This window comes from Solanum tuberosum, unplaced genomic scaffold, assembly GCF_000226075.1.
Source record: "Solanum tuberosum cultivar DM 1-3 516 R44 unplaced genomic scaffold, SolTub_3.0 scf00632, whole genome shotgun sequence".
In the NCBI taxonomy this organism is placed as follows: Eukaryota; Viridiplantae; Streptophyta; class Magnoliopsida; order Solanales; family Solanaceae; genus Solanum; species Solanum tuberosum.
The window spans coordinates 89,372-114,062 of record NW_006239543.1 but is presented as its reverse complement, the minus strand read 5'-3'; the positions used below and the strand labels follow the sequence as shown (position 1 = coordinate 114,062).

General features: G+C 36.2%; 1 protein-coding gene across 1 annotated transcript in view; it reads right to left on the bottom strand.

Moving 5' to 3' along the window:
• LOC102589986 (AP-1 complex subunit mu-2) overlaps positions 1 to 24,691 on the bottom strand; it is a 27,801-nt gene that overhangs the window by 1,725 nt on the left and 1,385 nt on the right. Inside the window, exons 3-10 of the mRNA XM_006366304.2 lie at positions 17,231 to 17,293; positions 16,955 to 17,131; positions 16,781 to 16,884; positions 1,563 to 1,670; positions 1,097 to 1,193; positions 904 to 1,001; positions 647 to 788; positions 421 to 543 (exon numbers count right to left, since the gene is read on the bottom strand). Of these exons, the coding sequence (XP_006366366.1) occupies positions 421 to 543; positions 647 to 788; positions 904 to 1,001; positions 1,097 to 1,193; positions 1,563 to 1,670; positions 16,781 to 16,884; positions 16,955 to 17,131; positions 17,231 to 17,293 (912 nt within the window). The remainder of the gene's footprint in view (positions 1 to 420; positions 544 to 646; positions 789 to 903; positions 1,002 to 1,096; positions 1,194 to 1,562; positions 1,671 to 16,780; positions 16,885 to 16,954; positions 17,132 to 17,230; positions 17,294 to 24,691) is intronic.

The window sequence follows — 24,691 nt, the reverse complement described above, 5'->3', positions numbered from 1 at the left end:
TCCACTTAAATACCGGGCTTCGCTTTGCATGGTGTGGGGCTTGAACCTGCGACCTAAGCCACAAATCCTCCACCTTTTGCCACTTGAGCTAGGCCTTGGGGGCAAACCCTTCACTCTTTTTCAGTTTTTTCAGCTTTTTCCCTCTTATTGTTTTCTTCTTCAGCAGACTCTTCTTGTTCTTATTTTTCCAGTTTATTAATTTAATTGTATTACCTTTTTCAGTTCTTTTTTTTTTCCAGCAGGCAGAAATTAGTAGTTAATTTCTAAATTAATTTTCTCTTAATGCATTGAATCCTCAACTCATAATGGTTTCTCAATACGATGGACTAAATGTGGACATGTATAACTAGAGTGCTGTAGGAATTTGACAAAAAGAAAATACTGAATAATCCAACTGAACTACAGCTATTTAGGACTCACCTGTATACCCGAAACTGTAAAATATGGTATCTCAAATTTCACACGTATAGGAGCTTTTCTTTCAGGAACTGCTTCTTCTGCTGTAATGCTGGGAAGTTTAAACTCTGCTCTCAACATATATTCCTGAAAATGAAATAAGAATTAGCATAAAAGAGATCTCAGTGAGAGAACAAACGGCAAAAAATAACTGAGTTAAACCTTCAGCTATGACTAAGCGCACGCTTACCTTACCACCTGGAAAAGATTTTATCTTCCAAATCAATGCATCCTTTTCAGGTGCATAAGTAGATGATCCCATTGATGTACGAACATCTGGATTAGTTGCATCAGTTGGAACGGGCAACTCAATTTCAACGTTAGTTGCAGTGCTGAAATTGTCAAATAAACTCAAAACTTAACCAGCAACACATTGTAATATCATAATGCTACACATTAAATGATGCAGCTACAATTAGGTGTGTAGCATAGTACAAATGGACATACCTTCTCTCCTTGAACTGGCTTCGTGCTTTAACCAGAATTTCCACACGGCTCTTAGAATGTCTTTCCACTTGGGCTTCTACCCACACAAGAGGCTTTACCTGAGAGTAAGTAGTACTCACGTTTTAACCTATTGGATCAATGAAGGGACTAAAAAGATTTCAGTCAGATAGAGAGCACCAAAACATTATTGTACCTGTGTACTGAGTCTGTAGGTCATAACTTCGAAAGCCCCATCAGGAGGTATGAATGATATAGTACGATCATTCTCAAATCGGGCCAAACGCACACACCTAAGTTAAAGTAGAAGTTATAGAATGAGAGACGGGCAGAATAGGATGTAAGTGAGGGGGGAGGGAGATTGGTTGAGTGGGAGAGAAATGGGTTACAACTTGAACGTGGTCAAGTTATATTATAGAAAAGCCTTCAGATTTTTTCATTTTAAAAAGGGCAGCAAGGATTTTCCAATTAAAAACTGAGGACCACCCACTCTCCCCCCACTTGCTTACTCTATCGGAAGTTTTAAAAGATTATACTACATTTCCCAAATTATCATGATTTGTCCCCCTACTCCCACACCCACATTGGGCCAATTCTTGCATAAAGAATATATGCAAAAAGATGTTATAACACACAACAAAAGATATGGTTGAATCACATACTGATGAAACTTGATATCATCTAGATCAATAGCCTTCCCCTTAGCATTACGTCCTTGTGCTTCCAGCAATACTCTATCATTCAGACCAAGCTTACACTCCGGCATACCACTGCAAGAGAAAAACATTATGGCTTCAGACTGGTACCACTCGATTAAACGGTTGGGTAAAGAACAAGATCTCAAAATTGACTAAAGAAAAGTGACGTGGTGCCATTTTGCAACTGGTTTACATTTAGCAGGAATTGGATTGCATTTAAACTAATGAAAACCTTATGGGAGATTGTAGACACGTAATTTTTGACCGAACTTAAGGTCTTACACCATTTCTAGAGCTTAAATATTTTATAAAAATCTAAATTAAATATGTTGACTTTTACCTTATTTTAGTAAGTTTATTTTAAAAAGATTTGAAATTAACAAAAAAAAACTATCTATTTTCTTTTAATTTAGATTTAATAAATAAGCTAGTGTTTATTAATTATATTTTTAGACTAGCTATTTGACTTTTCATATATTTTATTAATTCAAAATAATTAATTAATATTTTTATTATTATGGTTTTTATATATATATTTAAGCTAAAAATAATAATAACCTAAACTACCCACACTACCCCACTTCACCTTGCAACCCCACTTACACCTATCCCACTACCCACTCACACCACTAAACACCCCCACACAAACCATCAGAAAATCACACACTACACACCAATATACTAAAACACATTGAATACATACGCACACAACTATCAGCAATACAGAGGAGAAAAAGAAAAAAAAATCAGCAAAGGAAAAACACACAACACGTACCAGGAAAAAAAAGAAGAAAAAAGGAAAAACCCATTCCCCCCACTTCCAATACTACAACACATATATAGTGTATATATATACACAATACAATCAGCACACATCCACCCAAACCAACATACGTACAAAAAACATTTATTTTTCTTTCACACTACACAAACAAAGGTTGAGTTTGAGGCTTGCTTTCGTGGTTCCTTATTCATATTATTTTCTTTTCGTGAATTGATTCTCACAAAAGGTACCATTTAATTTTTATTGTATAATTTGATTTTCATGATTATATTAGATTTGATTCCAATGTTATGAAGTTGCTTAAATTTGTGTGTTGAACTTTGATGCTTATAATATTGAAATACTTACCCATTATTATAGTCTATGCTATCTTCCATCTTGTACAATATGCTACTATCAATTAAGTGTTTTTTATATTCAGCTAAATGCCTGAAAGAATTATTCTAATAGTTTGTTTAGTCAAATTTATCTAAAATTAAAAACTGTTTATTTTAGAAAAATTAAGAGATGAAGAGTTACATTTTTTTTTATGTCTTTTGTCATAGCTTGTAAGAATACTAAAAATGTAAATGCATCTATATCGAATTTGTAATATGAAATAATTTTCTATTTGTTTAAGATTTTAGACTTTTATTATTTCAATAGTATTCATGAACAAATTAGTAAAAATATAATTTAATCACTAATAAAATGCTTAAGTTATCTAGTAATAGGTAAATTATTAAAATATATGACCCGTTTCAAAGGTCGATTTCAATTAAGAATGTGATTACACATCTTTCTTTGGAACACTTAAAAGAAACTCAAGGATGCAGTGACGCACCTTGTCCAAATTGTTTTAATAATTATTTTTTGTAAATTCAAACCAAGAGGTGTAAATTGAAATTATTAAGTGTGATGAACTCAAGAGGGGAAGACTGTTATGTCTCCAAATGTCAAGATCGAGAATGCAGTTATGCATCCGGTTTAAGACTAATGAAAATTCAACAATTAAAAAATAAGCAAATTTTGGCATATAGATACAAATTATCCAAAAGTGTATCAAGATAAGTATAAGTCAATAAAAAGTGACCGTGCTAGAACCACGGGACTCGAGGGATGCCTAATACCTTCCCCTCGGTCAACAGAATTCCTTACCTGATTTTCTGGTTCGCAGACCAAACAAAGAGTCATTTCCTTTTGATTAGGGATTAAACAAAAAAGTGACTTGGAACATCATAACTCAATTCCAAGTGGCGACTCTGAAAAATATAAAATAATTCATAAATCAATACCGTCACTTAAATTGGAAAATCTCTCAACGCCCGTGCGCAAAAAGGGGTGTGACATCTCTGGCGACTGCGCTGGGAAATAACCAGAATTCGAGCTTTATTATATTGACTTTTACTTGATCTTATTATTATTTTTTGAGATATATTGTTTATGACGGCCTAATATGCTACTTATTGCTCATTTATTGCTTTGATATTGTTAAATTATATTATATATTGTCTTCTTTCACGCACCTTTTCTTAGTCTAAAAAAAAACACTTCACACACGTTCACAGGAATGCAGTTATGCATCCTATTTTCCCTTGAGATAAAGCTGGAGTGTCTTGACACCCAGTGAAGGATATTTAGTCACATATCTTAGGCGGGGTTGGATCAGTAATGAAGTCGAAATAGCGCTGTTATCGATAAGTTGTCCCTTCCTGACTCGAGTTGTCCACTTGAGTAAGCCAGTCTAGACATCAATCTCCTTTAGGTCATGGTTATCACTAGTAGGCTCCACTCATTTGCATAATTTGTATTTGACTTAGTGACTTGATATAAGAATTGAGTCCGTCTAGGACAAGTATTCATCTCTTACTTGACCACTTAGATCTTTTTATGAGTTACATGAAAAATGTATTAGTTTAGTCTTGAATAATAATGCATTTGTCAAAAAAAAAAAGTTTTAATATCTTAAAATTTTTAACTGTCCAAACTGAACGAACTACGCACACCTGATTCTCACCCCAATGAGATACGTAGGCAATCCTTTTTGGGTTCGGTGATCTTTATTCAAAAATAAAAATAAAATCCATATTTCAAAAATTCAAAAAAAAAATGAAAAAACAAGAAGTTTTAATCTTTATCAAAAATAAGTTTTTCTTAATTTTCTTTTAATAATTCAAAAAAAAAAACTAAAGGATTTTACCTCAAAACTCTAAAAAAAAGTCTAGTTATTGAGTTTTAGAAATAAATTATGCAAAGATCTTAATCATTTTCTCAAGCATGTGACGTACGCAATCCCAAACGGATTTGATCAATGCATTATTAAATCATTTTTTTTTAAAAGAACCAACAACAACTAATAATTAAGAAATGACTAACCCAAACAAACTTTATTATTCATGCATAGAGTTAACGTAAGGTGGTTGGTTTGTGGTTAAGCTGACATTCCATACCTACAATACAAGGTCAAAAGAAAAAAAGAAAATGACTCACAAAGACGAAAATTAGTCGGACAATGATGAGGTCCAAAACCAGATGGTCTCACAAGAAACCGTGTCAATAGAAGAGGTAAGGATATTAAGACAACAAATGATAGAGATGTACGAAGCTTGGATGAGTGGACAAGCTCCACCGTCTTCGATCCGTGACTATCTAAATACAAATATGTCACCCCTTATCCAAGTGTCGATAGGTGATTCGATTTATCCACCTGGATTCGATCCCTACGCTAACACATCCAACGTAGCTGGAACTTCTACGGTGGGCCCTTTGAGTACACCTATGATGAGAAATCCCCTCTTCGTGCCAACTGCACCGACTAATAATGTCACACAGCCAATAATGGTGCCCAAATCCAACAATGATCCTCCATCCAAAGTTCCTCGTGATCATGGCTACACCTCTGAACAGGCTCTTAAAATTCCAAGCTCTTACCCTCACACTCATCAGTATAGTTCCCATGTTGAAACTGAAAAAACTGTTAAAAACGAGGAACATGAAGAAATGGCTAGAAAAATGAAGTGTTTGGAACAGAGTGTAAGAGATATGCAAGGATTGGGAGGTCACAAAAGTGTTTCATTCAATGATTTGTGCATGTTTCCCCACATTCATCTACCCATCGGTTTTAAAACTCCAAAGTTCGAAAAATATGATGGACATGGAGATCATGTAGTTCATTTAAAGAGATATTGTAATCAACTGAGAGGGCCGGAAGCAAAGAAGAATTGCTCATGACTTATTTTGGGGAAAGTTTGATGGGAATTGCCTCAGAATGGTTCATAGATCAGATACTTCTAACTGGCATACATGAGATGATTTGTTCAACAATTTCAATATAACATTGACATAGTCCCAGATCGTACTTCACTTGCCAACATGAGGAAAAAGAATACCGAAAATTTTCGTGAATATGCTATTAGGTGGAGGGAGTAAGCTGCTAGGGTTAAGCTGTCAATGAAAGAGTCTGAAATGATTGATGTTTTCCTCCAAGTGCAATAACCAAACTATTTTCATTATTTACTTTCCGTTGTTGGAAAAACATTCGCTGAAGTTATTAAGATTGGTGAAATGGTGGAGAATGGCATCAAGTCTGAAAAAATTGTAAGTCAAGCTGCCTTGAAAGCCACAACACAGGTGATTAAAAATGGATCAGGAAATCTTGAAGGAAAGAAAATGAAGGAGAATGTAGCAAATGTTGTGTCAGACACACAAAAAAATCCAAGAGGTCCACTTTATCAATATGCACCACCTCAATTCCATCCCTATCTCCCCATGCAAGATACACAATACTCTATTGTCTCACCTCAATATGCAGTCTATGGTGCACAACCATATGCATATCCACCAAACTATCCTCAATGGAGAGCGCCAACAAATCAAAATGTTCGTCCTTCTTCTCAAAAATTTTGAGCACCTTATAATCCCCGTCCAAGACAGGGATTTGAAGGAGGTCAAAGACTTGAGAACAATTTTACATCAATTGGAGAGTCTTACACAAGTGTATTTGAGAAATTGAAACGTTTGAATATGATAGAGTCAATTCCTCAAAATTATATGGATCCACATCCAAAAGGTTTCAATCCAACAATACGGTGTGCATACCATTCTGATGCTCCAGGGCACAGTACTGAAGATTGTCGAAATTTAAGAAGAAAGGTGGAAGAGATGATTCAAACAAAGATGATTGTGGTTCAAAATGATGACCCCCCAAATGTTACTAAGAATCCTCTACTGGCGCATAATGATGTACACTTCATCGAGATGATATGTAATGACAAAGAATATGACAATTCTCTCAATTCTCAGAAAAAGACAATTGAAATTGTTGGAGCTTTCATGAAGGCTAGCGTGCAAAGTAGTGGCTAAGAAGTCAAGCTTGGTGATTGGGATACACTCTTCTTTTCTCTCAAAAAAGAGTATGGATAGTTTATTTTGTCATCATTTCTGCTATGCAATTCTTTTTATTTTATTTTAGTAAGTCAGACATTTCTATCATTTCTCTTATGTGTTTGTTTGTTAAGTCTTGTCGTAGTTTTGGTTATTATAGAATTGTAACCTAAAATTTAGTTTGTTATCTTGTCATCAAGTCTTTTTTTTATCTTAATATAATCTTTATTTTGTGTCAAAGTGACCCGTTCAATTTGGCTTTCCACTTATACATCTCTTTTCAATTCAATTTTTGTGACATGATATGCAAGATGATTTGGTAAGATCTTAAGATTATATCTAGCCATGGAATGAATACACCATAGAAATCAAAAAATAAATACATTCGAGGAAATGAATAAACGACTTAAACACCTTGATACGTCCTTTAGTATCGAAAATGGTTAAAAGAATAAATTTCATTTAAATTGACGTATGTCATTTTTTGTCAAGAAGGTTAACTCAAATAGAGATTTCAAGCTGACAAATATGGAACAAAACTGATATACATATCCATCAATGCATACGTTGCAAAGAGATAATGTATGATTTTCACTTCACATCTTAAAGGGCATGCTTGTATTTGTCATTATTAATAATTGATATGACCAAGACATTTCATTCTACTATCCAAACACCGTGTAATCCTTTGCTACCCCTTTTGAGCCTTAAATTTATTCTCTTCCATAACCCTCCTTTGGAATCAAAATACAGTCAAAAAGAAAAAGAAGAGTCAGAAATTCAAAACAAAAAAAAGGAAAAAAATTCACAAAAAGAATAAAAAAAGGTTGAAAAAAATATCAATAACAACAAAAGAACAAACTGTCTGAACTACGTTTGACTTGATTCTTGCTTTGACAAGATACGTAGGAAGCCTTATTTTAAGGTTCGGTCTAACCAAGAAAAGAAATTTAAAAGGTCCTCATCACAAAAACTGAGGCAAAAATAATAATAATAATAATAATTATTATTTTTATGCTTATGCTTATGCAAAATAGAGTCGATTCCAAAAGTTGTAAGTCTTAACCCTGTTACCGCATTATCTTTGAGCCTTCATGCCAATCCTTTCTTTGTAACCCCTTTCCAAAAGTCACGTTACAATCCAAATAAAGACCTTCTGATCAATTTTTAACAATGACAAGTCAAGCAAGCTTTCAGTGTTGATTATCATATAAGGAAAAAGGCCATGTCCTTCGTATGAGGAGTGAAAAATGAGAGAATCTTAGTGAAAAATGTCCTCCAAAGCACTATAAGGCATCATTTGTGTTGAGAGAAAGTAGAAAATGAGAGTCTTATTGGTGAAAACCCTCAGGGCACTATAAGACGGCGGTGAGAGAGACACATACAAAATGAGTGAGATTGTTGGTGAAAAACCTTTCGAGGCACCACAAGTCGAATGTGAGAACCATGGAATCTAGTACACGAAATTGGATTATAAGAGACATACAAAATGAGTGAGATTGTTGGTGAAAAACCTTTCGAAGGCAACCACAAGTCGAATGTGAGACATGAATGTAGTACACAAATTGGATTATAAAAGCATGACTTCAAAAGGCTGAAAGTTTGACAAAGAAAAAGTTTAGATTAATTGGATAGATCAAATCATTTAATCTCACATGCATGTCATGATCATTAGAATTGAGCATCACTCTCAAATGAGTCCCTTTTTATTTTCATTTTCTCTCAGAAGGAACAAATATATATATATTTTTTATTATTATTTTGTATAGCTCAATTCGGTTTGCATTTCTTTCTTAAGTTGGTCTTCATAAAAACACGCAGAAAATGATTTCAAAATTGCTACCATATTTTCAATTGCACAAAACAAAGTTTGGTCAGCACATCAAATGTGACATGATTCAAGAAATAGTGACATGCATAGTAACTTGTCAACAAGTGACAAATTTTGAGAATTTATATGAATACAAGATTCAATGATTATTGGAGGGTAGATACAATATGACAAATCTGAAGTTTGAAGTTCTGAACAACTAGACATGTTTTTAAGATTATGAAGGTGAGCTGACTAGCGGACCAAAGCAGTCTATCTCAAGCTGAAATTAGCTTCCAACATGGCAACAACAAGAACAATTATCCTCAAAGCCAATGCCACAAATCGACCGCCATTTAAAAAAAAAAAAAATGAAGAATCAAATTTGTAAACATTATTGCAAAAAAAAAATTACATGCATTTTTTCTCCTAGGATAAACATTTCCTAGATTGAGACATTTATTTCTCATTTTTCTCCTAGAATAAGCACTTCCTAGTCGCAGACCGTTATTATTATTATTTTTCTTCTTTCTCTATCCTAGAATAAACATTTTCTAGTTTAAGACAGTTATTTTTCATTTTTCTTTTAGGATAAACATTTTCTAATCTAAATTTTTTTTAAAAAAAAACTAAAAATTTAAAAAAATGTTATGGTAATTGTATTTGATGATTTAGTTTAGCAGGACCCTCCTAAACAATGAGAATTAGTGTAGCAGGACCCTCCTAAACAATGAGAATTAGCGTAACAGGACCCTCTTAAACAATGGGAATTAGAGTAGCAGGCCCCTCCTAAACGTGGGAATTAGAGTAGCAGGACCCTCCAAAATAATGGAAAGTAGAGTAGCAGGATCCTCCTAAACAATGGGAAGTAGAGTAGCAGGACCTCCTAAACAATGAGAATTAGCGTAGCATGACCCTCCTAAACAATGGGAATTAGCGTAGCAGGACATTCCTAAACAATGGGAAGTAGCATAGCAGTACCCTCCTAAACAATGAAATTAGAATAGCAGAACCCTCCTAAACAATGGGAAGTAAAGTAGTAGGACCCTCCTAAACAATGAGAATTAGAGTAGCAAGACCCTCCTAAACAAAGGAAATTAGCGTAACAGGGCCCTCCTAAACAATGGGAATTAGCGTAGCAGGACATTCCTAAACAATGGGAAGTAGCATAGCAGTACCCTCCTAAACAATGAAATTAGAATAGCAGAACCCTCCTAAACAATGGGAAGTAAAGTAGTAGGACCCTCCTAAACAATGAGAATTAGAGTAGCAGGACCCTCCTAAACAATGGGAATAAGCGTAGTAGGACCTTCCTAAACAATGAGAATTAGCATAGCAGGACCCTCCTAAACAATGGAAATTATCGTAGCAGGACCCTCTTAAACAATGGGAATTATCGTAGCAAGACGCTCCTAAACAATGAGAATTAGAGTAGCAGGACCCTCCTAAACATGGGAACTAGAGTAGCAGGACCCTCCTAAACATGGGAACTAGAGTAAGGACCCTCCTAAACAATGGGAAGTAGAGTAGCAGGATCCTCATAAACAATGAGAATTAGCGTAGCAGGACCCTCCTAAACAATGAGATTAGTGTAGCAGGACCCTCTTAAACATTGAGAATTAGTGTAACAGGACCCTCCTAAACAATGGAAATTAATGTAGCAGGACCCACCTGAACAATGAGATTTAGATTAACAGGACCCTTCTGAACAATAAGATTAGTAGGACCCTCCTACATAATGGGATTTGGTTACTTTCTCCTAGGATAAACACTTCCTAGTCTGAGACTGTTAATATTTATTTTTCTCCTAGGATAAGCACTTCCTAAACTGTTTATTTCTTTTGTTTGTGATGGTTTTCAGGTTTCTTCAAGCAAAACATGGATTTGAAATTCAAGAACAAAATTTCAACTTTTTTCAAAATGATCAATCCCATGATAGCCAGAATCAACTTTTTCAATGCATGTAGTAGCCTGACTTCCTGACATCTATTTCTATTTAGCTTCTGATCAAGAAAACATGTAGTCATTCAAGAACATATTCAAATTTTCATTTTTGAAAAGTGTCAAAAGCTCACTCTAAGCGGCAAGTTAAGCCTCAATCCAATTCAAGATCAAGATACTCACCCAAAAATCAAGGTGATATCTGAAGTAAAGACACAAGTGAAGACTCAAGAGAAGTTGTATAGATAGGAGCTTGTACTTTTTATTTTCCTTTTGACTATTAGCTTTCATTATTTTTATGTAAGGATAGGAACCGCGACTTGGAGCCTCGATGAAACCTCACTTAACTTCAAACTCATCAACTCATCTCCTTGAACTACATGTGACCTGATTCCCTTATAACCCGGAATATGTAGGATGTCCAAAACCAAGACTTGGTTACACAGATTTTTCCTTCAAATACAAGTCCGGTCAAAACTTGTCACGTTATCTACTTCTTTGTCTGAAAACCCTTCGAGAGACAAACTGTAGACACGTAATTTTTGACCGAACTTAAGGTCTTACACCATTTCTAGAGCTTAAATATTTTATAAAAATCTAAATTAAATATGTTGACTTTTACCTTAATTTAGTAAGTTTATTTTAAAAAGATTTGAAAATAACAAAAAAAAACAATGTATTTTCTTTTAATTTAGATTTAATAAATAAGCTAGTGTTTCTTAATTATATTTTTTAGACTAGCTATTTGACTTTTCATATATTTTATTAATTCAAAATAATTAATTATTATTTTTATTATTATGGTTTTTATATATATATTTAAGCTAAAAATAATAATAACCTAAACTACCCACACTACCCCACTTCACCTTTCAACCCCACTTACACCTATCCCACTACCCACTCACACCACTAAACACCCCCCACACAAACCATCAGAAAATCACACACTACACACCTATATACTAAAACACATTGAATACATACACACACAACTATCAGCAATACAGAGGAGAAAAAGAAAAACAAATCAGCAAAGGAAAAACACACATGTATAGGAAAAAAAAGAAGAAAAAAGAAAAAACCCATTCCCCTCACTTCCAATACTACAACACATATATAGTGTATATATATACACAATACAATCAGCACACACCCACCCAAACCAACATACGTACAAAAAACAAACATTTATTTTTCTTTCACACTACACAAACAAAGGTTTGAGTTTGAGGCTTGCTTTCGTGGTTCCTTATTCAAATTATTTTCTTTTCGTGAATTGATTCTCACAAAAGGTACCATTTAATTTTTATTGTATAATTTGATTTTCATGATTATATTAGATTTGATTCCAATGTTATGAAGTTGCTTAAATTTTGTGTGTTGAACTTTGATGCTATAATATTGAAATACTTACCCATTATTTTAGTCTATGTTATCTTCCATCTTGTACAATATGCTACTATCAATTAAGTGTTTTTTTTATATTTAGCTAAATGCCTGACAGAATTAATCTAATAGTTTGTTTAGTCAAATTTATCTAAAATTAAAAAATGTTTATTTTAGAAAAATTAGGAGATGAAGAGTTACATTTTTTTTTATGTCTTTTGTCATAGCTTGTAAGAATACTAAAAATGTAAATGCATCTATATCGAATTAGAATATGAAATAACTTTCTATTTGTTTAAGATTTTAGACTTTTATTATTTAAATAGTATTCATGAATAAATAGAAAAAATGTAATTTAATCACTAATAAAATGCTTAAGCTGTCTAGTAATAGGTAAAATATTAAAATATATGACCCGTTTCAAAGGTCGGTTTCAATTAAGAATGTGGTTAAACATCTTTCTTTGGAACACTTAAAAAAAACTCAAGGATGCAGTGACGCACCTTGTCCAAATTGTTTTAATAATTATTTTTGTTAATTCAAACCAAGAGGTGTAAATTGAAATTATTAAGTGTGATAAACTCGAGAGGGGAAGACTGTTATGTCTCAAAATGTCAAGATCAAGAATGCATTTATGCATCCGGTTTAAGACTAATAAAAATTCAATAATTAAAAAATAAGCAAATTTTGGCATATAGACACAAATTATCCAAAAATTTATCAAGATAAGTATAAGTCAATAAAAGCGATCGTGTTAGAATCACGGGACTCGAGGCATGCCTAATATCTTCCCCTCGGTTAACAGAATTTCTTACCTGATTTTCTGGTTCGCAGACCAAACAAAGAGTCATTTCCTTTTGATTAGGGATTAAACAAAAAGGTGACTTGGAACACCATAACTCAATTCCAAGTGGCGACTCTAAAAAATATAAAATAATTTCTAAATCAATACCGTCACTTAAATTGAAAAAATCCTCACCGCCTGTGCGCAAAAAGGGGTGTGACAGAGATCAAAAGGTATGCAGTCCTTGAGTCAACATTTAAATCCTAGATGTTTTCATAGACATGCACTAGTGATGCTACTATTGAGGCAGCTCATTAGAAATATGAGGAAATGCAGCAAGAAAGAACTCCATTAACTCAACTGTGTAAATCTTAAGTGGAAGTCTCGGAGAACAAGGTTGCAACGTACATGTAAATATGACCTTAGTGATGACAGAATCATAATCAGTATAGAACATTTTCACGCTGCTAGAAATAGTTCAAAGCATATAAAAAAATATTTAAGATCAGACAGGACACTATATTTAGAAACATCCCAGAGGTTTTAGGCTTTATCTTGGTTTCTTTTAGGCTTTATCTTGGTTTCTGAACAAACTGTTTTAATCTTCAGAAAAGGGGCACCAATCTCAACTCTTACTGAAGTTAACACTTCTGACGTATAATGTCATAAACGAGAACCACTACAAATGTCCCTATAGTTAACAGAGTTCTTACAATCATCAATCTTATATATAACAGGGTCAAGCCCTTTGTGTTAAGAATTTTTTATTTTATTTTTTATGACAAGGGAAACCCGCAGCCGCTACCCTTTGTGTTAAGAAAATTATACTCCATCTAACACATTAATGGCCAAAAGTCTGTTGGCAAAGCCGTATATGTTGGCTATACATGTACAGTTGCTCTGCACCTTATAACATTAACTGTACCTACCTGTTTTCACTGTCCCCAACTGATGTTCTAAGCTCAAAATCAGCTCCAAAGTTCTCACTTTTTCCACCTATAGTAATGATAGGAATTTTCTTTGATTGAAGTTTACTTTTAACAATTATATAAGCTAAATACAATTAAGAGAGAACAGTTGTTTAATTCTATGAAGCAGCTAACCTTGCCAAAAATTATTTCTGATTATACACCTCACTTTTACAATGAGGGAAATGGGAAGGAACAATATGTACTTCAAATTTGAAAATTGGTGGCTCGAGAAAGAAGGCTTTCAAGAAATGATTGGTGGATAGTTGCCTTCATTTGTAATTCAGGGGAGTCCTAATTTCATTATGTCCAATAAAAACTGAAAATTGCTCACAGAAAGGTTGAAAAGAGTTGTGCCCAAGCTAATTTCCAACTCTCAGATGGCCTTTTTGAAAGGGAGACAGATTATGGATGCGGCACTTATTGCAAATGAATGCATTGATTCCACACAAAGGGAGAAAAGTAAAGGTATCATGTGCTCGACATTGAGAAGGTATACAATCCTGTTAATTGGGGTTTCCTTTTAGACATACTTAAAGACATGGGGTTTGATAGGAAGCGGCACAATGGATTTGGTACTACATCAGCACAATCAGATTCTCAGTTCTCATTAATGGCTCTCCACAGAGTTTATTTGCTAGCAAGAACAAAAATGGGGATTTGGTACTGCATCAGCACAGTCAGATCCTCAGTTCTCATTAATGGATCTCCACAGAATGGCTTTACTACTCAAAAGGGTATTGGGCAAGGTGATCCAATTTTTTCCATTTTTGTTCTTGCTGGTGACGCTTCACATAAGCAAATTGCTTAACTTTCCTGTAAACCAGAGTTGTATCAGAGGTCTCAAAGTAAGCAGTGGGTCACACAACTACCTGTCTCTCTCACATCTTTTATATGCTGATAATACCATAATCTTTTGAGGTGAGGCAACTTAATTACATGAGATTGATCCTGAAAGTCTTTAAAGTTGTATCAGGTTGCACATCAATTGGTCGAAAAGTAGACTTTTCCCAGTTACTAAAGTTTAGAATTTACAGGTTCTAGCAACAGTTTTGGGCTGCAATACTGATAGCCTTCCTACTATTTATTTGGGCTTACCTTTAGGGGTAAAACTTAAATCATATTCTATTTGGCAATGTGTGACTGAGAGGTGTGAATTAAAGGCTCTCTCTGATTGGAAGAATCAATACCTTTCTTTTGGAGGTCACTTGATTCTAATTAATAGTGATTTGGATTTCATGCCCACATACGCTATGGCTATGTTTTGGTTTTCAATGCCTCTGAAGGTGGAGAAAAGGTTAGACAGATTGAGAAGAGATTTCTTTCAGCAAGTTAATAAGGCAAGCAAGACCTTAAACTTGGTCAGGTGGGACATTGTGATTCTGAAGAAAGAGAGGAGGACTAGGTATCAAGAATTTAAGGGTGCAGAATATATGTCTCTTAATGAAATGTCTATGGAGATTCAACTTTGAAGGGACTTCTTTCTGGAGGAAAAGTACAACAGAGAAATATGACCTCCTGAATGAATGGTCCTCTAATATGGGATGTCCACCACAAGGAGTAGGTATCTGGAGAAATATCAGGGATCTATGGCATGCTTTCTCAGCTAACATTGGAATCAAAGTGGGCAATGGCAGTAAAGTATCTTTCTGGAAGGACACCAAGATTCGGCATTCCCCTCTCAAAGATCAATTTCCTATCTGTTTTAGTATAGCACGAGATACAAACCTCACTGAAGCACAAAGAAAAGAAGGAGAGAACTGGAACATACTTCTAAGAGGGAATCCAAATGAAAGGGAAAAGGAGAGTTCTGTAGAAGTTGTTGGTCTTCTGACTTCATTTAAAAAGCTTAACAACAGTGAGGATAGCTTGATATGGAAGGGGCAACGACATGGTCGTTTCACAGTGAAGTCCCGTTACTCTTTGCTTATCAGGAACCAATACACACATGGCCCATGGAAGCAGGTGTGGAACTCCAAAGCACCAGTGCAAGTAATGTGCTTTGTGTGGTTAGTGAAAAGAGAAGCTGCTTCATTCCAAGATAATCTACAAAGGAGGGGCATCCAACTAGTAAATAGATGTTATTTGTGTGAAAAGGAAGAAGAATCTAGTAACCATCATTTCCTTCACTGTTCTTTCACTTTACAGATATGGTAGATGTTCTATATTATTTAGGCCTTGAATAGGTCATGCCAGTGTCGAACTCTGATTTGATGTTCCATTGGCATAAAAAGTACCTATTTAAGAGATTGAAGAAGGCACGGAAAACTATACCTGCCCATATTTGGTGGTGCATTAGGAGAGAAAGGAACAATAAATGTTTTGAAGTCTGCAACAACTCCATTCTGAAGACCAAGATGGACTATCTACTTTTGATTTCTTTTTGTTGTAAATTGGAGTAGATAGATGATGTTGAACCCCTGCTACAGATGATAGAAACTTTTTTTTGAGAGAGAAGGTACCATTAGGTGATAGAAACTTTTGTATACTTCAGTTCTTCCATGGGGTTTTCATTATTATTTTAACGCAATTTTTTCTCCCCTACCCTTTCTTGCTCAGAATTTGGATGTAATCTCAACACTATCTTAGTGCTATTTGTCTTATAGGAAATCAACAACACGCATTTCAAGAAAAAACAGTGCAAAAGTTCTTTTAAAACCAATACTTCCACCTTAAGAGTATTGATAGTCCAGACTACTGCCTCACCAATTTTTCAATTTTAAGGAACTTGTTTTCCAAGAGAAAATGTTTTCTAAAAAAGTTGGCCAACCAAACATGAGAAAATTCCAAAACATTCTCCATGCCGAATACACCCTAGAACACTGCAGGTTATGATGGCGAGAAGAAGCCAGTACGAAACTTGATTTTTTTGGGGTGATTCTTAGGGAGAAAAGTAAGCAATTGATGATAGAACTTTTTGGGGCTCGCTTGGATAAAGATTGAATACAAATCTGATTTTTTTATTACCATGACAAGGATAAAGTCAAAAATCCTTTACCACCTATAGACATGAAATAGATATTTATCACCCACTCATGCTAGGGAATCATACACTGACATTTCACTTTTACGGATACAAGTACGAATATGCAAAGAGTGACACATACATACATAAATACAGCTATATCTAGGAGAAGTGCAAACCTCAAGTATGTCCGCATCTTCAATGCACCGACAACATCTGACCTCACTATTTGCCCATTGCTATTAACAAGTATATTAACACTCTCCACAACATCCAAAAATACCTGAAAGAAAAACAAAATTAAATATAGGCCACTAAAAGAAGCTGTCTATTAAATAAAACATAAAACTTACTTCATTCTTCTTGTATTGGATCCCTTCACTGCGCCAGGACACAGCATTTGTAACTGCCATTGGAGGCCTTTGTGTAACCTCCATTCTATATGCATCAGTTTTTATAAACTCACTGAGAATTTTTGCTTCAGTATATTGAGGATAACCAAAGTCCATCATTTCATCAAGTAATTCATACTGCACAAGACAACATAATTTCAGTCACAGCCAGTACTTAATGATTCTTTTCCGGCCACATACTTTTTTTTTCAAAAAGAAAGAAAATGTCCCTTGTACCACTACAACAAAATTATCTCGTAGGGATTCCTCTTCTAGCTCTTCAAAGTAATGCTTAAAGACCTGCCAGCAAACCAAATAAAAACAAATGAATAATTCTCCCCAACTACTCAACAAATAAATTCATCTCAAACCAGCATACTAAGAGAACATGTTTTTAAATGCAATTGAATTAAGTAGATATCTTCTGTATAGCGATAGTTGATTTGTTAAAGATAGTTAAAAGGGTCATGTGACTGGCATGGGTGTTGGTCAGGGAGGTGGTTAGAACTCAGAAGAACACTTACATAGGCTCTATAAATATATTAGTGCGAGGTAATTCATTATGGCTCGGATAATAAAAATCTCTTCTCTTCTCTTCTTTGTAAAGCTTCATTTACCAGAAGTTCAAATCTGATGATTCAATTTACTTCATGCATAGAAATTGACTGAGTTGTTTAATTTCACTTTTAAGACGGCAAAGATGCCTGAAGCATGCAGATGGAGTATGATGGTTCTATTGTACAAGAACAATGGTAGCATTCAAAATTGCAACTATAGGGCATCAAGTTGCTAAGCCACACTATGAAGGTTTCGGAAAGGGTGGTGGAGATGAGGGTGAGGAGGGTAGTGACTATTTCCGAGAACCAGTTCAGATTTATGCTAGGACACTCAGACTACAAAAGTCATTCATCTCGTAAGGAGAGTGTGGAGCAGTATAGGGAGAGGAAGGACTTACACATGGAGGTTCTATGGAGGTGCTTGGAGGCTAGATGTGTACCTATGTCGTACACTAGGACCTAGGTCAATTAAGAACATGTACGATGGAGCTAAGACTCGAGTAAGGACAGTGAGAGGAGATTTGGATCACTTTCTTGTTTTGATGGGGTTGCACTAGGGATCAACCCTTAGACCGTTTTTACCTGCCTTGGTGATGGATATATTGAGTCAAGGTGAGGTGTCATGGTGTATGTTATTTGTGGATGATGTAGTTTTGACTGAAGAGACTCACAATAGAGTTAATGCTAAGTTGGAGGTGTGGAGACAATATCTAAAGGGTTTAGGTTCGGCAGAACCAAGACTGAACACTTGGAGTGCAAGTTCATTGATGTGACACATGCAGCGAACGTGGAAGTGAGGCTTGATACATAGGTCATCCATAAGAGACGAAGTTTCAAGTATCTTAGGTTTATTATCCAGGGAAATAGAGAGATTGAGGAGTATGTCACTCACCGTATTGGTGCAGGGGATGAAATGGAGGCTTGAATCCGAAGTCCAATGTGATAAGAAGGTGTCACCTAAACTTAAAAGCAAGTTTTATAGAGTGGTGATTAGACCAACTATGTTGTATGGGGCAGGGTGTTGGCCAATCAAGAACTCTCACATTCAAAAGATAAAAGTGGCAGAGATGAGGATGTTGCGATAGATGTGTGAGTATACTAGGAGAGATAGAATTAAAACTGAGAATATCTGAGATAAGGTGGGAGTGACTTCAGTGGTAGACAAGATGTGGGAAGCGAGGTTGAGATGGTTCGGCCATGTGATGAGGAGATGCATGATTACCCCAGTGCAGAGGTGTGAGAGGTTGTCTATGGATGGATTCAAGAAAGGTAGAGGTAAACCGAAGAAATATTAGAGAAAGGCGATTAGACAAGACATGGTGCAATTGCAGCATACCGAGAACATGACCATGGATAGAAAGGTGTGAAGGACGTGAATTAGGGCAGAAGGGTTAGTAAGTACTCCCTCCGTTCCATTTTATGTGTTCCTTGTTAGTCCATCCAAAAATACTATAATTAGAAACAGTTTAACTTTCAAATTTCTTTTTTACTTTATCCTTAATGAAATGATTTACCACCACATAAATATCTAAGGATTGTTTTACACCACAAGTTTCTAAAGTCTTTTGTTGTGGACGCATTTGTGGGAAAGACATATGTGTGACAGAGAGCCAAATAACTTGATTTAATTATAACGCTAGTAGTTTTATTATTATTCTAGAATAGGAAGAATTTAATTATATATTGTTAGTAGTTTTCTTATTAGTTTAGAATAGTATTTATGTTTCCAAGTTCCATAAAACTTCCTATTACTATAAGAAGACTCCTATTTAAAGGAGGATTTGAGGAATAAGAAGTACGCAGATTTTAATCAGAAACAAGAGATAGGAGTTCTCTCTTCTATTGAATTCTAAGGTTTCAACTTCCTTTTGATGAGCTGAATTCATATACAAAAATAGCTCAATCTAGAAATTCGAACAAAAGCAAGGGAAAATCAAAGGCAGTTGAATTTGATTTCCCTGTTCATCATCCTGTGACTCGATCCTTCTCTAAGAATCCTAACAATTTGGTACCAGAGCCTAACACAATGGATGATAAGATCAATTCCAAGTTTCAAGAAGAATGTGTGATAACAGAAACACTAATGGACTCTAAACTTGCAGCGATGGAACGTCTCGGTGAAAAAATTGTCCAAGCTATTCAAGAACAATTTTCTAGCTTGGGAATTGGCTCTACAAAACTAACAGTCCATGGGGCAGAGACCAGTAGTGCTCCGACAGCAGGTAGATCAATAAATCCGGCTCCTAGAGGTAATACGCTGCATATTCAACCGGCTGATCAGAATCATCAAATTAGTGGAAATTCCAATTTGACAATACCAAGGTATGCAAGGAAGGATTTTCCTACTTATGATGGCACCAACAACCCATTAATTTGGGCACATCGTTGTGAACAATTTTTTGAAAATCAACATACAGTTGATGCAGAAAAGGTTGGAGTCGCTGGGTTTCACTTGTTAGGAGAAGCACAATTATGGTATTATCAGTTTAAACGAGTGAAGGGTCCAATGAGTCGGGAAGATTTTCATAAACGATGTTTCCAGCGATTTGGACCTCCTGAAAGCAGCAACCCGGCGGGTGAACTAGTCACACTTTGACAAACTGGTTTAGTTGAAATTTATCAACGTCAGTTTCAAGAAAAGTTGGTTAGGGCTGATGAGCTTATTCCAGAACACTTGCACGTGGGTATATTTATGGCAGGGTTGGATGATTCAATCAAATTGGACGTACAATTGCTCAAATCACCTGACTTATCGACGGCTTTGAGTATAGCCAGGGCTTTACAGCAAAAACAGCAATAGCAAAGAGTCAGTAACACTCGCAAAGCTGCATGGCAGCAGTCTTGGACAATCATGGCCGCACAGTGAACTCATTAAAGTCTAATACTGGTCTAGTTGGCTCATCTACCTCGACGAATATCCAAACTAGCAACCAACCCCCTTTTTTCAAGCGATTAACTCATGTAGAAATGGCGGAGAGAAGAGCTAAAGGATTATGCTATAATTGTGACGAACAATATTCAGCCACTCACCGATGTAAACGGCTTTTCTGGTTGGAATTGGATGATTCAGTTGATGACGCAATTCCGGAAGTGTCGGATGACTGCCCGAAAATTTCTTCACATGCAATTACAGGTCAAAGGCATGCACAAACTATGCAATTGACTGCACTCATTAACAGACATCACATGCTTAGTCTTATTGATTCTGGAAGTACCCACAATTTTATAAGTTCTACAGCTGCTAGTCGATTACTCCTTGATGTTTTTTCCTTGCACAACATCAGAATTTCCATTGCTAAAAAAGAGAAAGTTCAATGCTTGGGGGTCTGCACAGGGGTAACAATTTCTATTGGTGAACATAGCTTTATTGTAGACCTTTATGTTATTCCCTTGGGTGGATTTGATATTGTTTTGGGAGTGAAGTGGTTACAGTCTTTGGGTCCTATACTTTGGGACTTTGCGGCACTTACTATGAGTTTTTCGGTGGAAGGGAAATTACTTTTGTTTCAGGGACAACAAGGGTATTGTGGAAAGGCTTTGCATCTGCTAGGAAAGGCAATTACTGATGAGCAACGACTGAAATGCCTTTTGACCGAGTTCGATGATATGTTCGAGGAACCTAAGAGTTTACCACCATTGAGACAATGTGACCACCGCATTAGTTTGCTGCCCGGAACAGCTCCTGTAGTTGTTCGTCCTTATCGATACCCTCATCGGCAAAAGGATGAGATTGAGAAGCAATGTAATCAGATGTTGCAACAAGGATTGATATGACCAAGCAAGTCCCCTTTTTCTTCACCTGTGTTATTGGTATCTAAGAAAGATGGGTCTTGGCGCCTTTGTATTGATTACCGTGAACTGAATGCCAAAACAGTCAACGACAAGTTCCCAATTCCAGTAGTGGACGAGTTACTAGATGAGTTACATGGGGTCAAGTACTTTACTAAACTAGATTTGCGATCTGGATACCATCAAGTCCGCATGTCTCCTGTAGATGTGGAAAGACAACCTTTCGAACTCATCACAGGCACTTTGAGTTCCTTGTCATGCCGTTTGGACTCACTAATGCCCCATCTACTTTCCAAGCTTTGATGAATGAGGTCTTTCATGAGTTCTTACGCCACTTTGTGTTGGTTTTCTTTGATGATATCCTAATTTATAGCAGTTGTTGAGAGGACCATTTGGTTCACGTGCCAAAGGTATTTTTGTTATTGCGCGCACACCGATTATATTTGAAACAATCTAAATGTTGCTTTGGTACAACTCAAATCGCATATTTGGGGCATATTATTTCAGTTACAGGTGTGGAGGTAGATAGGAGCAAAGTACAAGCAATTTTAAATTGGCCTCAACCGCAATCAATTGCACCTCTTCGTGGGTTCTTGGGATTGACAGGTTACTACCGCAAATTTATTTGTGACTATGGGCAACTGGCAGCACCTCTGACTAGTCTACTCAAGAAAAACTCCTTCCAGTGGAGCGATTTGACCCTAGATGCATTCCAGAAGCTTCAGCAAGCCTTATCCTCTGCTCCCATACTCGGGTTGCCCGATTTTACTATGAATTTCATTATAGAATGTGATGCTTCTGTAGGTGGTATAGGGGCTGTTTTGCAACAGGAAGGTCAGCCCGTAGCCTTTTTTAGCCGACAGTTAGCAGCTCGTCACCAAAAATTAGCTGCATATGAGAGGGAGTTGATTGGCCTTGCAAAGGCAGTACAACATTGGCGGCCATACTTGTGGGGGCGCCCTTTTCTTATCCGAAAAGATCATTACAGGCTAAAATACTTGCTAGATGGGCTAACTACACCACCTCAACAACATTGGTTGAGTAAACTCATGGGTTACGATTTTACAATGGAGTATCGGGCTGGTTGTCTCAATAAAGCTGCGTATGCTTTATCTAGAATGACACATGAGGACCCTTCTTTGAATGCTATTAGCTCCCCTCGTAGCACATTACTGGACACCATCCGGGAGGAGCTTACAGGATCATCAGAATTGTTAGGGTTGTATGATAAAGTCAAGGTAGGAGATTTGGATTCGGACTGTCAAGTTCAGGATGGGTTGCTTTTGTTTAAAGGTCGCATCTACCTTTTACAGAATTCTCCTTTGCTACCTACTATACTTTCTACTTATCATGATAGTGCCCATGAAGGAATACAAAAAACGTTACACCGAATTCGTGGAGATTTCTACTGGAAAGGTATGAAAACGAACATTGCTGCATATGTCATTGCCTGCCCGATGTGTCAACGCAATAAATCTAAACATTTAAGTCCCACAGGATTGTTACAACCTCTCCAGCTTCCCAACTCAGATCTGGTCAGACATCTCCATGGATTTTATTGATGGCTTGCCCAAGTCTTGGGGGAAGTCAGTCTTGTTTGTAATAGTGGATTGGTTCTCAAAATATGCTCATTTCATACCATTGGCTCACTCATACACAGCTGCTCGTGTGGCTCAGGTATTTTTTTAGTAGATTGTTTGCTTGCATTGCATGGGATACCTGAAACTATTACTTGTGATAGAGATGTGGTTTTACTAGCACTTTTTGGAAGGAACTTTTTTCGCTTGAATGGTACTAAACTACAATTCTCATCTGCTTACCACCCACAAACAGATGGGCATACAGAGGTTGTTAACCGTACTGTTGAAATGTATCTTCGCTGCTTTGTTGGTACTTGTCCTCGAAAGTGGGTTGCTTGGGTCCCATGGGCAGAATTTTGTTATAACACATCTTTTCATTCGGCATTGCAAACCACACCCTTCAAGGTTGTTTATGGTCATGACTCACCTCGTTTGCTTTCATATGTGCCTGGGACCACTCGGGTAGAAGCTGTTGAACATGCATTGCTAGAATGTGATCACATCTTGGGTGATATCCGCACAACAACGAATGAAGGAATATTATGATAAGGGCCATCGTGACGTCGAATTTGCTCCGGGGTCACTTGTATGGCTTTGTTTACATCCTTGCAGGCCGCTGCTCCATGCGGCTAAGTATTCATAATAAATTGTCCCCCAAATTTTATGGTCCATTTTCAATCTTACGGCGAATTGGACAGGTTGCATATGAGTTGGATTTGCCAAATGACAGTCGACTTCATAACGTTTTTCATGTTTCCCTTTTGAAGGCATTCAAAGGCGACCAACTCCCACCTATTACAGAGCTACCAGCACTAGAGGATGGCCGAGTAGTTCCTTTGCCTGCTGATGTCATGAAAGCTCGTTTAAACCGAGGTACAAAGGAGATTCTTATACAATGGTCGGGAATGACGGAGGATGAAGCGACCTGGGAGGATGTAGATTGTTTTAAGAAGGCTTATCCATCGTTCGAGCTTGAGGACAGCTCTTTCAGCATGAGGGGGGTAATGTTGTGGACGCATTTGTGGGCAAGAAATATGTGCGACAGAGAGCCAAATAACTTGATTTAATTATAACGCTAGTAGTTTATTATTATTCTAGAATAGGAAGAATTTGATTATATATTGTTAGTAGTTTTCTTATTAGTTTAGAATAGGATTTATGTTTCCTAGTTCCATAAGACTTCCTATTACTGTAAGAAGACTCCTATTTAAAGGAGGATTTGAGGAATAAGAAGTACGCAGATTTTAATCAGAAACAAGAACTCTAAGGTTTTAGCTTCCCTTTGATGAGCTGAATTATACAAAAATAGGTCGATCTAGGAATTCGAACAAAAGCAAGGGAAAATCAAAGGCAGTTGAATTTGATTTCCCTGTTCATCGTCCTGTGACTCGATCCTTCTCTAAGAATCCTAACATCTTTCTTTTTTGCTTAAACACCATGCCAAGTCAAACGGTGCCACATAAAATGATACAGAGGGAGTAGTAGTGCGTCCATACTAGTAGGTAGGAGTGCATTGTCTTGTTTCCCTTACTAATAGTTGTAATACTACTCTTGTAGTTTTTTGTTCTTCGATTGATGTTACTATCTGTAGTTCCGTGTTGTTTGATCATAGTATTAAATTGTTGTAGTACTATTCTGCTACTATCCATTGTTTTTGTTACTATCTATTGTCTCTTCATACTACAATACCTCTCTTTTGGATGACCTGGGTAGTTTCAAGTACCAAGGTGCCATCACAACGCCAAATTTTGGTGACAGTTGGTTAGTTGGGG